Raw genomic sequence first — 14,051 nt, forward strand, 5'->3', positions numbered from 1 at the left:
TTCCAAACCTCTTGTGGAACCTTTGTTATTGACCCTCCCATACCTAATAGAATTTTACCCCTTCCTCATGACCCTCAAAAAGGCAAGGCAGAAAACCTCCCCTACCCTTAACTTTATGGGTATGCTCAAGAATTTTAGGAGGAAACAAAAACTCTGTTATTTCAGCTGCTCCTAAGCAGGTTTTATTGACAGTTGTAAACACACAAGCTTTGTATACACTAGGGCTCCCATTGGTGCAAATGAGGATTTTTTTTCAATAAATTCCTTAGCGTAAAAGAGGCTTTAGATGCTGACTGTACTGCTATAACAATATGGTGCTGGCCTCCCATCCTTCACTAAGGCCCAAGCCCTTCACAGAGTGAGTCTTACCACAGTGAAGAAACAATCTTACAAACTTCTCCAGGTCCATTTAAAAAATAAATAAATAAAATACTGGTCAGGGTCAGGCAGCCATTTTCATGAAATAGGGGCATGTAAAAAAAAAAAAAAAAAAAAAAAACAACCACCAAAAAACTATTCCACCCTCAAATCCAAGTGGCCAGAATAGCAGCAGCCTCCTAAGTAGCAGGAAAGATATCACATACCATATTCAAACTTCCCAGTCCATAATGCCAGCTAAGAGAACAGCCAAACGGTCTTGCTTCTTGTACTGGACATATCAAACAAAAAGTCTATAAATTCACTCCAATAAAAGAAATTACAATAATTACTAGAAACATAATTTACCTTTCGCCAACAAAAACGTGATCCAGGATGTTTTCAGAACCAATGGGAAACTCAATTCAGCAGCAGTCCTATACACAGATGACAAAGTAGTAAAAATTTCACAGCAACAGTTCTACAACAATTCTGAATATAGTCTCTGGAGAATCACTTGAGTCTGTGGACTCAATCATTTAGGGCAACGCAGAAAGTTTTCCTATACACTTTAAGGTTTATTAGTTACCACAATACATTCTGAATGGAACTAAAACTACAAACAAATTTTGAAATGGAAAGGCTAATTGTTCTTATTCCATTCAAGAAATGCTAAGCATTAATGTCTGGGTGAAGGAAGTGAATGTTGATAATTTACTCAAATTATTGTGAGTAGTTTTCTCTTGCTCATGTCTGACAAAAAGGTCCTATTCTCCAGTCACAGCATTAACTCAATCTAATTTTGGAAGCAGCCAATATTTCCTCTCATCTATTACTATGCTTATGAAGTTCATCCTGTCACTGTTAGTTTCTTTCATGCTGATACATAAGCCAGCAGGTGGAGATATTCATGGTGCAAGTGGCACCACAAATATACTGACCAAGTATATCACTTCTGCAGCTTTCTTCATTTCCCACTGAAACTCCCCTAGTCCCTGCTCAATCTAAACTAGTCACATGACATTTTGGTGCCATCAATAATTTTTTTCTTTTTTTGTATACACTTTAGAAGCAAGTAGTTAGAAAAGTAAAATACTAACATATGCTTTGGACTGCCTCCTAAATTTTATATATATAAATTATAAAAGCCAGACTTACTGACTGCTGGGCTGTACTACGTAGATAAGTCCACAAGTCCTAGAAAAAAAAAATTCAGTTCCTTACTTTGCATCCCTTTCTCAGTCTAAAACAAATGTGTAGCATTCTTTGTTTCAGCTAAATACAGCAGAAATACATGCCACCTCAGAAAATGTCAGTTATTGTAATTAAAGAACATTGCCAATCTGCTTTACAAGTGTCACAAACAGCCACAATGGGCTGGTTATAACTAGTAGTTTTACAAGGAGCAGCTCTTCTTGGAATGCTTATATCAAACCTCACATAATAAAGCAATTTTAAAACGTGATCTATTAAGTAATCATATTTTCCAGAAAGCCAGGATTTACATGCACATTATTTTCCAATGTCTTGTAAATAAATTGTAGACTCTGTAGTACACTCTCAAACTACTGGATGAAGTGTGTCTTGACTGTTTTACAGCCTGTATTGGATCAGTGTTACCATCTCATGATTCTGTTGAAAGAATTACCATATCAGTTTCTTCTTAAAACCCCAGGCTCTTGGAGTCAAGCAATAAGAGACTCACAACTCTCATTTTAAAAATAAGTTGCCCGAGGCCTCATGATTGAGGGAATAGAAACCACTAAAATATGATCCAAGTGTGCAACCTAAAGGCTCAGGAACCAGAAGTCAAAAGCCTTAAAAAAAAAAATTGTAAAGCCTCATGATTGAGTCAGACTCAAATTTTTGAATGCTTGAGATTGGCAATACTGTTTTAAATTTTATCCTTGTAATTTGCCTCAAAGTCCCTTCTTCTGTAATGTCACCGTACAAACGTTTTACAGAAAAAAAGATGAGAGGAAAAAAAAGGTAAAAATGAGGACTGGGTGAGGAAAGACACCAGACAAATAGTCGGGGCAAGATTTAAAAGGAAACATGCAGATTAAGGGACATTTTTATACTTCAGAAAAAGACCTATGGTTAGGGTTGCCAACTGTTTAATTACATAAACCCAAACACCCTTGTCCTGCCCCATCCCACCCCTTCCAAGGCCACAGCCCTGCCCTTTCTCCAAGGCCACAGCCCTGCCCTTTCTCCAAGGCCCCGCTCCTCCACTCACTCCAGCCTCAGTGGCTCGCTCTCCCCTACCCTCACTCACTTTCACCAGACTGGGGCAGGGCGTTGGGGTGTGGGCTCTGGGCTAAGCCTGGGGTATGGCATTGGGATACGGTGGAGGACTCAGGGTGCAAGCTCCAGAAGAGGGCTCGGGTACAGGAGGGGGCTCGGGGCTGGGAGAGAAGGTTGGGGTGCCGTAGGGGGTTTGGGAGAAAGTTTGGGTACTGGAGGGGGCTGGGGCAAGGGGTTTGGGTGCAGGAGGGGGCTTGGGGTGCAGGCTCCACCTGGGGGCACTTACCTTGGGTGGCTCCTGGAAGCGGCGGCTTGTCCAACAGCAGCTCCTAGACTCACAGGCAGCCAGATGGCTCTGTGCATGGACCCTGTCTGCAAGCAGTGTCCCCACAGCTTCCACTGGCTGCAATTCCCCGTTCTCAGCCAATGGGAGCTGCGGAGTTGGCGCTCAGGGTGGGGGGCAGCAAGCAGAGACCTTCTGGCCACACCTCCTCCTAGGAGCCACTGCTGGACATGTTACTGCTTCTGGCAGTGGCACAGAGCCAGGGCAGGTAGGGAGCCTGCTTAATCCCACTGCACCACTGGACTTTTAGAAGCCTAAAATCTCGCAGTTTGGCTTCAGTAGCCTCCAGGAGATCAAACCCAATTGCAGGTGACTCCTGGCCAAACCAGGACAGTTGGCAACCCTATCTATGGTAGGTTTGAGAAAAAATATTTTGGACTTGCCTAGCACTTTCCATCTTCCATCCTGATGATCAATGCAATGATAAACTGGATTAGAGTTAAAGAACAAAGAATTGATACTACCCATTTAGGAAAGCAAATCTACCATGTCCCTTTAGGCAATGGGAAGTATCAATAGGACATGCAGCAGCAAAACCTGCTGGAGTGTTGCTAAGCAACTGAAAAGAATTTGTTTAGATGAAAGGACTAGTTGCCTAACATATGAGGAGAAATACGCTGGTGGGGGTGGGGGGGAAGGAGCAAGAACAGTGTATACCATGGGCAAGAGATAAAAGCCAACTTGTAGGCAGCCAGCTTAGAAATATGTTTGAATTTCACAGCTAAACAAACATGAAAACGCAGACCACCAAGAACTGAAGACTGAAATCACTTACGGGCTATTCAGTGGCCCTGTCTCTATGCTTGATTTGGTTGCTTGCGCCTCAATGGCTGACAATACCCATACAATACACCTTCAGTCATTCTAAAGGGATACTTTAGGGCCATGGGACATTTTTTGGTGATGCACGGATACGAGAGACCATAACAGTTCAATGTCACAAAGCTGAAAAATACTTTAGCACTGCGGCAACTCTGGTGATGTCACAAGACTTGTGGCCCTCTTGCATTGATACTCAGTGGTGTGGAGTACCTCTCTCACTGAAGACTGCAATCAGAAAGGAATTTAAGAGCATTCTAGGAGAGGTTGAGATACTAGCATGAGGTACACACTAGCACTTCAATGGACCAAAAATTTTTGAGAGCTAGGAGAGTTCATCCCTGCCCCAGTAAACTCAAGAATAGCAAACTGCCTGTATTTCTGTCTTTGGAGAAATATCAAAACTCTATTTAAGAATTCTCTAAAGCAGCCTATGTTGGTTAAAAAAATAATAAAAGGATACACATAGAAGACTTAAATCTGCCCCATTCACCTTCAGTGTCTCCTTTCCTTCCCCCTCAGAAAAGGCTACAATTTTGTTAATTAATTTTGGGTTAGAGTTATGCAAGACAGTCTATTTCCTCATGTCATATTGGTGTATTTGTGATCAGCTGAGGCACTCAAAATTGCTCACCCTTAATACACAAGGAAGGGAGCTGCTGACAGACCATTTCCCATAAGCCTTCACCTCTGGAATGCACTTCCTCACAACCCCACAGCTCAGGAGAAAAAGACGCACACAGACACTTAAAGACGTTTAGATGTGCTCAAATCTCAACATTTTTCTCAGGCATTTTGTGGAGATGATGGGATGTGAACTGAATGGGATTACTTAGGTGGTGAGGTTTTCAGGGACAGTTTACCTGTACCATGCCTAAAAATGGAGGCTGGAGGCCCCTGGTGTTACCATAGTACAAATAATAGAAACAACAGGATGATCCGATAATGCAGTATAAAAGTTATGGTGTAAACAGTGTTTCTGTATAACAGATTTTAAGATACTGGGAGATATGCCTAAAGTTTAGGATGGGCACTTCTAGTACATATGTTTTAGAAATCAAAATAAATGTTGTCAGCTAAAAATGAATCGATCAGTTCAAACAAAAAAATTGTGCATTTTACCTTTCAAACTTGTGATATAGTGCAGATAATACATCATACTTCTTATTCAGTCGTGATACATTACTATCAACTTTAGTGCTTATGGTATCCATGTTAACATCCATCTCTCTCAGCAACCGAAGACATGTGCACACACTGCAAGGAAGACAGATGAGAGATGATGAGATCTGTTTCTTTAAAACAGGAAGAGAACATTTACCTTACAGTAACTGATTCTTTAAGAGGTGTTGTTCATACTTTTCATATGCTCAAGAAGTTTTTAGCTAGCAGTGTCTAATGGGGCCAGGATTGAGCCTTTTGTGCCCTCATGTCTCCCTCTTCCCCAGGATATAAAGAGCAGAGTGGGCCCGACCTTGCCTCAGTTTCTTCACAAATACAGACTCAGAGTAGGGACTCTGCATCAGTGGGGAAGGAGAGCAGGTGCTGAATCAGTGTGGGCAACATATCTGGAAGGACCAGTGTAACTGTAGGGTAAGTATCTGCTCTCTGAGTGATTGCCCACACAGATTCAGCTCTTTGCAATTAACAAACAGTTGTCTATTTACCTGCAGGTGGGTATAAGGAGTCTATCAGAAGGCATCCCTGCCTGGAGTGCTATTCTATGGCATGTCACAGCACAACCCATACTTCTCCCTCCATTTCCCTTTCAGTGGTTCCCAAAAATATACAAAAGCATTCCAAGTATACATATGCTCCCCTACAAGATTAATTTATTACAAAAGCAAACTCCATGCTACAAACCAACTCACCAACATTCCATCAAACTAATGGATGTCCCAATCCCATCAGTCCCAATGTCTCTCACCATGATCTGTATCTCAGTACACCTCCAGCATCTCACACCATGCCTCACTCCCAGGTATTGTTCTGGGGTCATTAGCCATGCCTCACCCAAGCCTTCAGCCTTCGTTGGCCCTATGGTTTCAGCTCTCCAGCTCAGAAAGCCAGTAGGCTCTCCCTCTGATGCTCTCAGCCTTCAAGCCCTCTCTAGCTGTCTTTGGCCATGGCTCTTTGGCTCAGGAAGGCCAACAAGCTAGCTCCTCCAGTGACTTCTTTCAATTTCTCCCACTTTCCAGGGAGGGAAAGCAGAAAGCTTTCAGTTCTCTGCAACCTTCCCCAGAGACCTCCTCCAGTCTCCTGAGTCCCAGATAACTGACTCCCAGATAACTTACACTTGCCCTTTTCCTGCCTGAACCAGGCAGCTCTCACCTACCCCTTTCCTGAGTGAGGCTTGCTAGCTGCTCTTGCACTAACTAGGGCCCAGGTACCCTCTTTTAAGCATATTTAGGAGGCAGCTGATGAGTCACAGATACACTAGATACCCCTTCCACTTAAAGGGGCCAGTCACCCTGTGACAGTCTTTTTTAACTAATGATGCAGGACAGCCCTACAGAAATGGTATCCAAACCTCTGGTCTGCACTAGGGCTTCTTGGTGCTCTGATAATAGAAATAGTGAACAGTAAATGTGTGGATCAAGCTCCACATTGCTGTTCTACTCATCTCAGGTATGGAAACTACCCAAACAGGCAGCCAAGGCAGCTTGAGCCCTAGTGGAATGAGCGCTAGTATGGTCAGGGAATTTTTCCTCACTAACTGATAGGTTCTTATGTAGTCAAAAACCCACCTGGATAACCTTTGAGTGAATGGTGGTGCCCTTTGACTGTCAAATGTCATTAATAGCCTAGGTGCATTCCTGAACACTTTTAGTTTATCTAAATAAAATGACACTGTCTAGCATGCAAAGCTTTGGAAAGAAAGCCACTTGGTGAACAGACCAATTTACATAGAATTTTGAGACTACCTTGAGCAGGAACTTTGGGTGAGGTCTAAGGGTAAACCCATAATTCTGAAATACCACAGACAGGGGACCTGACATACAAGCCTGTATCTCTCCTATCCTCCCACCTGATATAACATCCACCAGGAAATCAGTTTTCAATGAGAGGTGGTAAAAGGAGCAGGTTACTAATGGCTCAAAGAAGGGACCCATCAACACTGCTAGTCCTATATTCAGATTAAAGGAGGGAGGAAGCACCTAAACTGGGAGGCGGGGGTGGAAATGCATGCATGAATCTCAGGAATTTTGTTACAGTAGGAAGTGAAGACAGCATGGCTTACAGATAATTCTGCAAAATGAATTCTTATTTTGAGTTGAAGAGTCCAGATTGCTTTCAAGTAAGTTGCCCAGTATTGTTGAAACTGGAGATGTCAGTGATGAAAGCTGTTGCTGAGCTATCTGGATGGAAAAATCTGTTAGTTTAGTTCTGAAAGCCAATTTGGTTGAAAGGTTTCCTGTTCTGGAGTAGAATGTTCTGAACCTCAGCTGTACAGCTCCTTTCAGTATACTTCATTCAGCCGGCTATCAGGTGTAAAGATGCTAAGTCATTGTTCTAAGAGACTCAGGTGGAACAGGCTCTGTGATGATCGGATAATTCTAATACGAGAATTGCCTGGCTCATGCTGGAGCTATCATGATACACCCTGTATCCTTGTCTCAGGAGCCTTCAAGGGTAAGGCTAAAAGGAACTGCCAGCTCATTTAGTCCAGTGGTTCTCAACAAGGGGTCTGCGTACCCCTGGGGGTACACAGAGGTCTTCCGGGGGTACTCAGCTCATCTAGATCAATGTTTCTCTACCTGTCGGTCGCAGCCCTCAGGGTGGTCATGGGACAGGTTTAGGGCAATTGCAAGTGTAGGGTTGGCAGTAGGGGTGGCAAGCAGGGCAACTGCCCAGGCCCCCACACCCCAGGGAGCCCTGCAAAGCTAAGTTACATGCTTCAGCCCCACCACCTGCGGCTCAGGCTTCAGACAAGGCTCACAACTGAAAAACAATTTCAAGTATCACACAGAAATGTAAAAATATTTATATTCCAAATTGATTTTATAATGTGGTAAAAATGAGAAAATAAGCAATTTTTCAGTTATAGTGTGCTGTGACACTTTTGTATTTTTAAGCAAGGACTTTAAGTGAGGTAAAACTTGGGGTATGCAAGACAGACTCCTGAAAGGGGGACAGTAGTCTGGAAAGGTTGAGAACCACAGATGTAGTCTGATCTCCTGTATACCATAGGTCACCAGCACTATCCAGCACCTGCACACTAAATCCAACAACCAAAATTACACAATATTACAGCCCACAGGAGACTGAACTATTACCTGCAACAGGCAGAGAACAGGAGGGGCCAAGGAGCACCGTTAAGTGAGGCCTCCACAACAGCAGGGAAATTAAGTTATATATACACCCAGATGATCCTGGCAAGCACAGGAAGGCAAAAACCCCATCAGCTACAGAAGAAGACAAAAACCCCTAAAGTCATTGCAAAATTCCTTTCCAACCCCACATATGGTGTCATAAATATAAAGGGAAGGGTAAACCCCTTTGAAATCCCTCCTGGCCAGGGGAAAGCTCCTCTCACCTGTAAAGGGTTAAGAAGCTAAAGGTAACCTCGCTGGCACCTGACCAAAATGACCAATGAGGAGACAAGATACTTTCAAAAGCTGGGAGGAGGGAGAGAAACAAAGGGTCTGTGTCTGTCTGTAGTCGTCTTGGCCAGGGACAGAACAGGAATGGAGTCTTAGAACTTTTAGTAAGTAATCTAGCTAGGTATGTGTTAGATTATGATTTCTTTAAATGGCTGAGAAAAGAATTGTGCTGAATAGAATAACTATTTCTGTCTGTGTATCTTTTTTGTAACTTAAGGTTTTGCCTAGAGGGGTTCTCTATGTTTTTGAATCTAATTACCCTGTAAGATATCTACCATCCTGATTTTACAGGGGGGATTTCTTTATTTCTATTTACTTCTATTTTTTATTAAAAGTCTTCTTGTAAAACACTGAATGCTTTTTCATTGTTCTCAGATCCAAGGGTTTGGGTCTGTGGTCACCTATGCAAATTGGTGAGGCTTTTTATCCAACATTTCCCAGGAAAGGGGGGGTGCAAGTGTTGGGAGGATTGTTCATTGTTCTTAAGATCCAAGGGTCTGGGTCTGTAGTCACCTAGGCAAATTGGTGAGGCTTTTTACCAAACCTTGTCCAGGAAGTGGGGTGCAAGGTTTTGGGAAGTATTTTGGGGGGAAAGACGCGTCCAAACAGCTCTTCCCCAGTAACCAGTATTAGTTTGGTGGTGGTAGCGGCCAGTCCAAGGATAACGGGTGTAATATTTTGTACCTTGGGGAAGTTTTGACCTAAGTTGGTAAAGATAAGCTTAGGAGGTTTTTCATGCAGGTCCCCACATCTGTACCCTAGAGTTCAGAGTGGGGGAGGAACCGTGACATATGGTGATAAGTTAGACTCCCAGCACATGAGTAAGAACTAGCCTGCCATGCACCTGAGAGAGAGAATATGCTCAGTACCATCTCAGAGCACTGGCCCTCTCCATTCCATGTCCTACCTCTAGGTGGGGCCATCCCTGATACTTCAAAGGATGGATATTCAAAAAACAGAATACAGAGGGATGGAAATCCTTTCTGACCCCTGCATGGGGCTGGCTGAAACCCTAAAGCATAAGCATTTAGGAACATAGGACATTCTAGATACCCCTATATATACACACCCCTATCTACATACTACTGCAATATCTGTATAAAATAGGCCTTAAGAGGAATATGAAAGCTAACATGCTTATTATTAATATGCATGTGTTAATGTTATATATGAAGCAGTGAATTCCCTCTAGATGATGTTACTAGAACGAAGTTTAAGATCAGAAAACCTAGCCTAGGTAAAAAGAGATAAACAGGTCTGTCCTAGCCAAAGGACTGTGGGTTTACCTCAATTACCATATTAGCTATAAACAAAGCTATCAAGCTAAACCAGCAGGGGTTATCCTGAGTCTGAATATGACAGATGGAGAATTAAAATGGCTCCTGCACCCCACAGGAGACTGAATCCCCAGGAGGCCTGTCAGACTTACAAGACAAAGACAGCCCCTTGGGAATATAACAAACAGACACTCCATCTTGATCCTTCACGTTAAGGAGACAAAGAAACCAAATGATGTAATCTCTATGATGGATCCTGGCCAGTAAAAAGCTGGAAAGGAGATGCAGGGCCCCCCCGCAGGAACCATCTTGAATAAAGACTACTGTGCTAGATAACATTTTACATACTTAGATGCATGTTTTCCCCTTTTGCTTGTAACCATCTCTACCCTTTATCTCCTTTACTAGGAGTTATTCAATCCATGCTCTTTTGTTAATAAAGTCGTATTATTTTTACCATAAACCAATTCAGTGCTGTGTTTGAAGGGAAGGGTGTATTTATCCCAGTTAAAGTACATGACAGTTTATTAATTTAATAGATCAGCAAACTCAATATCTTCTGTGAATGCACAGTGGTAGGGACTGTGCATTACACAGAAACATCTCTGAGGAGCTTGAGTTCAGTGAATGTCACCTGCTCGGTGAGGTCTAGTCCAGGAGAGCCTTGAGGAGTTTGCTGGTGAGGAAGACAGACTGGAGTGGCAGAAAGCTGACAGTCTAATCACCAGCAAAACATATTCTTGCTGAGTCAGAAAGAAAACAGTGGCTCACAGATCTGGGTATCCCCAGAAGCATGTTTCAAACACATAAACCAGAAGCGAGGCCCAAGGCTGCTGAGCCCCGCCCCTTACAATCACAAGCAATCCTATCATACAATCGCATTCATAAATTTGTCCAGCTCTCTCAAAACTAATTAAGTTGTTTGCCCTCACTGTCATGGGTATCTATGGAAAGGTATACATGAGTCCTAGTGTCCAGGGGATGAGGAAGGTGTTGAAAGGGAGCCTGAACTTGTGTCCCCATTGCAGCAGGTATCAGTAATGTGCTCTGGTGCAAAATGCACCACACACAGATGTTTGACTTCCCGACAGAATGGGGATGATCTTGCTCCCCCTTGCCTGTAAATATAGTGCATTGCTATAGTGTTGTCAGCCAGCACTTGACTTGCTGATTCCTGAAGGTGTAGCAATGCCTTTTCATGCCAGGCCAATTGTCTTAACTTCTAAAATGCTTATGTGCAAGCAGGCTTCCTAAGGAGACCACAGTCCCTGAATTGCCAGTTAATCCAAATAAGCCCACTCACGCCCACACATAGGAATCTATTATAAAGGTTTTTGGAGGTAGAGACATGGATTAGGGAAATTCTTCTCCACACCTGAAGTTGCTCTGTCCACCCAATTTAAGAAAGATGATTTCCAGTGGGACTATGATCAACAAGTTGTCAGGACCCTGGTCTCAAACCCCAGTCTCAAATCCAGGCCCACTGGGTTCCTGAGAAGCAGTCTTGGACATCATGCCACACCAATTCAAATTATCAATGAATTCACAGACTTGAGTAGGTCAGCTTCCAGAATTTCACAACCAGCTTCCTGACTGGCTGGTAACCAATACAAAATCCCTACTTCCTTTCTGGCCTTGTCTCAGCGACAAGCCATTACCCACTAGCTGCTACTTGGATCCTGTTTGACCCTGTCTTGCCACCCCACCTGATCCTGCCTTGCTGCCTCACGCAACCCCACCAGATACCTCAGTGTACCTTCCCCTTAGATTAGATCTCTTGGCTATCATATCTCTTGTGTAGAGTAAATATAAAAATCAGAATTAAACTTTGCTTGAGTTTGATTAAAGAAGTGTGTTATAAAGAAAAGGCTTGAAAATAATGAGTTAAGTTCAGAAGGAATGCAGTGGAAAGAATGTCTGGTTCAAAAAAAAAAAAAAAAACAGAAGAAGTTTTTAAAAAGAAGGCCTCTGACCGATAGAGGTTACTGCAGATGGTTTTAAATAAGACAGATAATCTGTCTTAGAAGGAGGCAACATGAACCTTGATACCCCACATACTTCCTTGTTACCTCAAAAGTGTTCTCTCAAAGATTAGGGCCTATGCAAATCCAGGTGCAAACGAAGAACCGTTGGTCAGCAAAGAGACGGGGAAGAGATAGGGAGGAAAGGCCTTGGCAAATCTTATCTGGATTAAAACTGGAAATAAAAGTAAACTGTCTCAAATTGCCAATTACTGACTCAGCTAAAAACCAATGACATCACGTGTTTGTTAAAGCATTCAAAAAGTAAACTCTAACAGGGTTCATTGCGAAGACCTGCCTGGCCAAGTTGGAGCCAATCAATATGGGTCTAAGCACTCCTGGGTGTAGTCTATTTGTATCTATCTTTATCAAATACTTCTAAACGTTTCATTATTGTTAGTACATAATAAATTGATTATTTAGGCTTTTGGGGCATGTTTAGAGCAACTGTATAAATAGTTGCTCTAAACAGTCAGCCTTTAGATTTAATGAAGAAATTATGTTTAAATGAATGTTGTGGTAATACCCTGCATGAATAATAAGTACAACATCTTGCATGAGCTCTGACTACTTATCTGGACCACTCTTTAACCCACCTAATCCCTGGGCATCACATGTCTGCATGTGGCATCTGCTAGGTAGATATACTGATCTCAACCCCTTTTGCGTGGATCAAAGGTGAAGTGTGGCATACTGTGTGATGTGAGTGTATACTGCAAAGCATACAAGTATGAGACAGTCTCACTGATGTTCTTAGACAGACATGAAATTGACTTACGAGGTCTGTCATTGTTTGACACTGTTGTTGTAGAAGTTAGACCCTCACTGATCTGAAGTCTAATACTGATGCTCTGAATTCTAAGCTCCAAGTTGGACTTAGTTTTGGTTTCTGACATTGAAACCCAGCAAGGTAAGAAGTTTTAGGATTGTTTGCACCAAGTTAGTCACCTGTTCTCCTTGAATTAGCCATTCAGCTTCATGGTGATGAAAACTGTTGGAGCTATGAAGAGGACAAAAGGAAGGACTCCATTCTGATAACATGATGTTCCTACCATGAATTTCAGGTATTTTCTGTGAGCTGGACATAAGGAAATGTGAAAATAGGCATCTGGCAAGTCAAAAGCTGCAAACCAGTCCACAGGATCCAGTAAACTGATTGTAGAAACTGAGGTTGAAGGTGGTGAGGTGATGTAAAAGAATGAGTCTCCAACCCAGTCTTCTTTGTGAACAAAGTGGGAGTGGGAACAAAAAGGACCCTGCCTCTGAACTCCAGCGGCACTTTCTCCACTACTCCCACTTGAAAAGAGTCTACCTCCTGCTTCAACAGTCTCCTGTGAAAAGGGCTCCTGAAGACGAATCTGGGCAGAGGGGAAGGTGGCTAGAAGGGACTGAAACTGGATGGATAGTCCTTGTTTATGATCAAGGACCCCATGGTTCATGGTAATTATACCCCAAGCTTCTTGAAAATGGAAGACAGTTGCCATGGTAGAACAAAAAAGATCCTGTGATGTGCCAACCAAATTCCCAATGTTGGTGTCAAATGTGATGCTCATTCAAAGCTCCAGACTCAGGAGGCAGCAGACTGTTGCCTCCAGTGAAATATCTGCCTCTTCCTCAGTGGCTTGGAAGATCTTCGATGGCTGACCATAACACTTGAAATACAGCTGTTGTGTTGTCTGCTTTCTTTTTTGGGGTTGGGAGAGTGCCCCAAGGAATGCAAAGTTGCCCTGGAATCTTTCAGGGTATGATGTGCCTCATCAGTACCACTGCTGAAGAGCTTGTAGCTCTGAAATGGGAAGACCTTGTTGTTGCTTGGGCTTTCTTAGGGATTCCTGCAGACTGAAGCCACAACAGTCTTCTTCTGGCAATTGTGTTCACTGCCTTGTCAGACGTGTCCAGTTCAGCCTGCAAGGATATTCTAGCAGTCAATTGGACCTCAGCCAGGAGGGCTTTCAATTCTTCTTGATACTCCTTGAGTAGCTTATCCACAAAGTTAGTTTGTCCTAGTTGAAGAAATCACTGAGAGCAGAGCTTGGTAATTTGCAACCCACATTTGGAGGCTAGCAGATAAACAGACCTTCCAGCCAAAAAGATCCATTTTTTGAGACTCCTCTTCTCTGGGGGTGGATTTCAAAGAACCTTGCTGCTTTGTCCTCTAGACAAAACCAGAAAAAGCCAGGGGAAAGACAGTTGATAAAAATATTCAAACCCCTTTGCAAGGACTTATTTTTTGTCCACTCTCAGAGTTGGAGTCAATGCAGATGTGTGTCATGTTTTGACAGGTTCCAGCAGACCATCATTTATCAGCACAACTAATCTCCCTGGAGTTGCAGACTAAACCATGTCCAAGAATGTGTGTTTCTCTTGTACGGTCTCAAAGGGA

General features: G+C 42.9%; 1 protein-coding gene across 5 annotated transcripts in view; it reads right to left on the reverse strand.

Moving 5' to 3' along the window:
- The window catches only part of RB1 (RB transcriptional corepressor 1), a 172,314-nt gene that overhangs the window by 141,267 nt on the left and 16,996 nt on the right, over positions 1–14,051 (reverse strand). For all 5 annotated transcript variants that reach the window (XM_073343945.1, XM_073343935.1, XM_073343928.1 and 2 more), the window contains 3 exons: positions 4,889–5,023; positions 1,516–1,554; positions 727–794 (listed from right to left, as the gene is read on the reverse strand). In XM_073343945.1, coding sequence (XP_073200046.1) covers positions 727–794; positions 1,516–1,554; positions 4,889–5,023 — 242 coding nt within the window. The remainder of the gene's footprint in view (positions 1–726; positions 795–1,515; positions 1,555–4,888; positions 5,024–14,051) is intronic.

Source organism: Lepidochelys kempii, chromosome 1 (assembly GCF_965140265.1).
Source record: "Lepidochelys kempii isolate rLepKem1 chromosome 1, rLepKem1.hap2, whole genome shotgun sequence".
Classification (NCBI taxonomy): Eukaryota; Metazoa; Chordata; order Testudines; family Cheloniidae; genus Lepidochelys; species Lepidochelys kempii.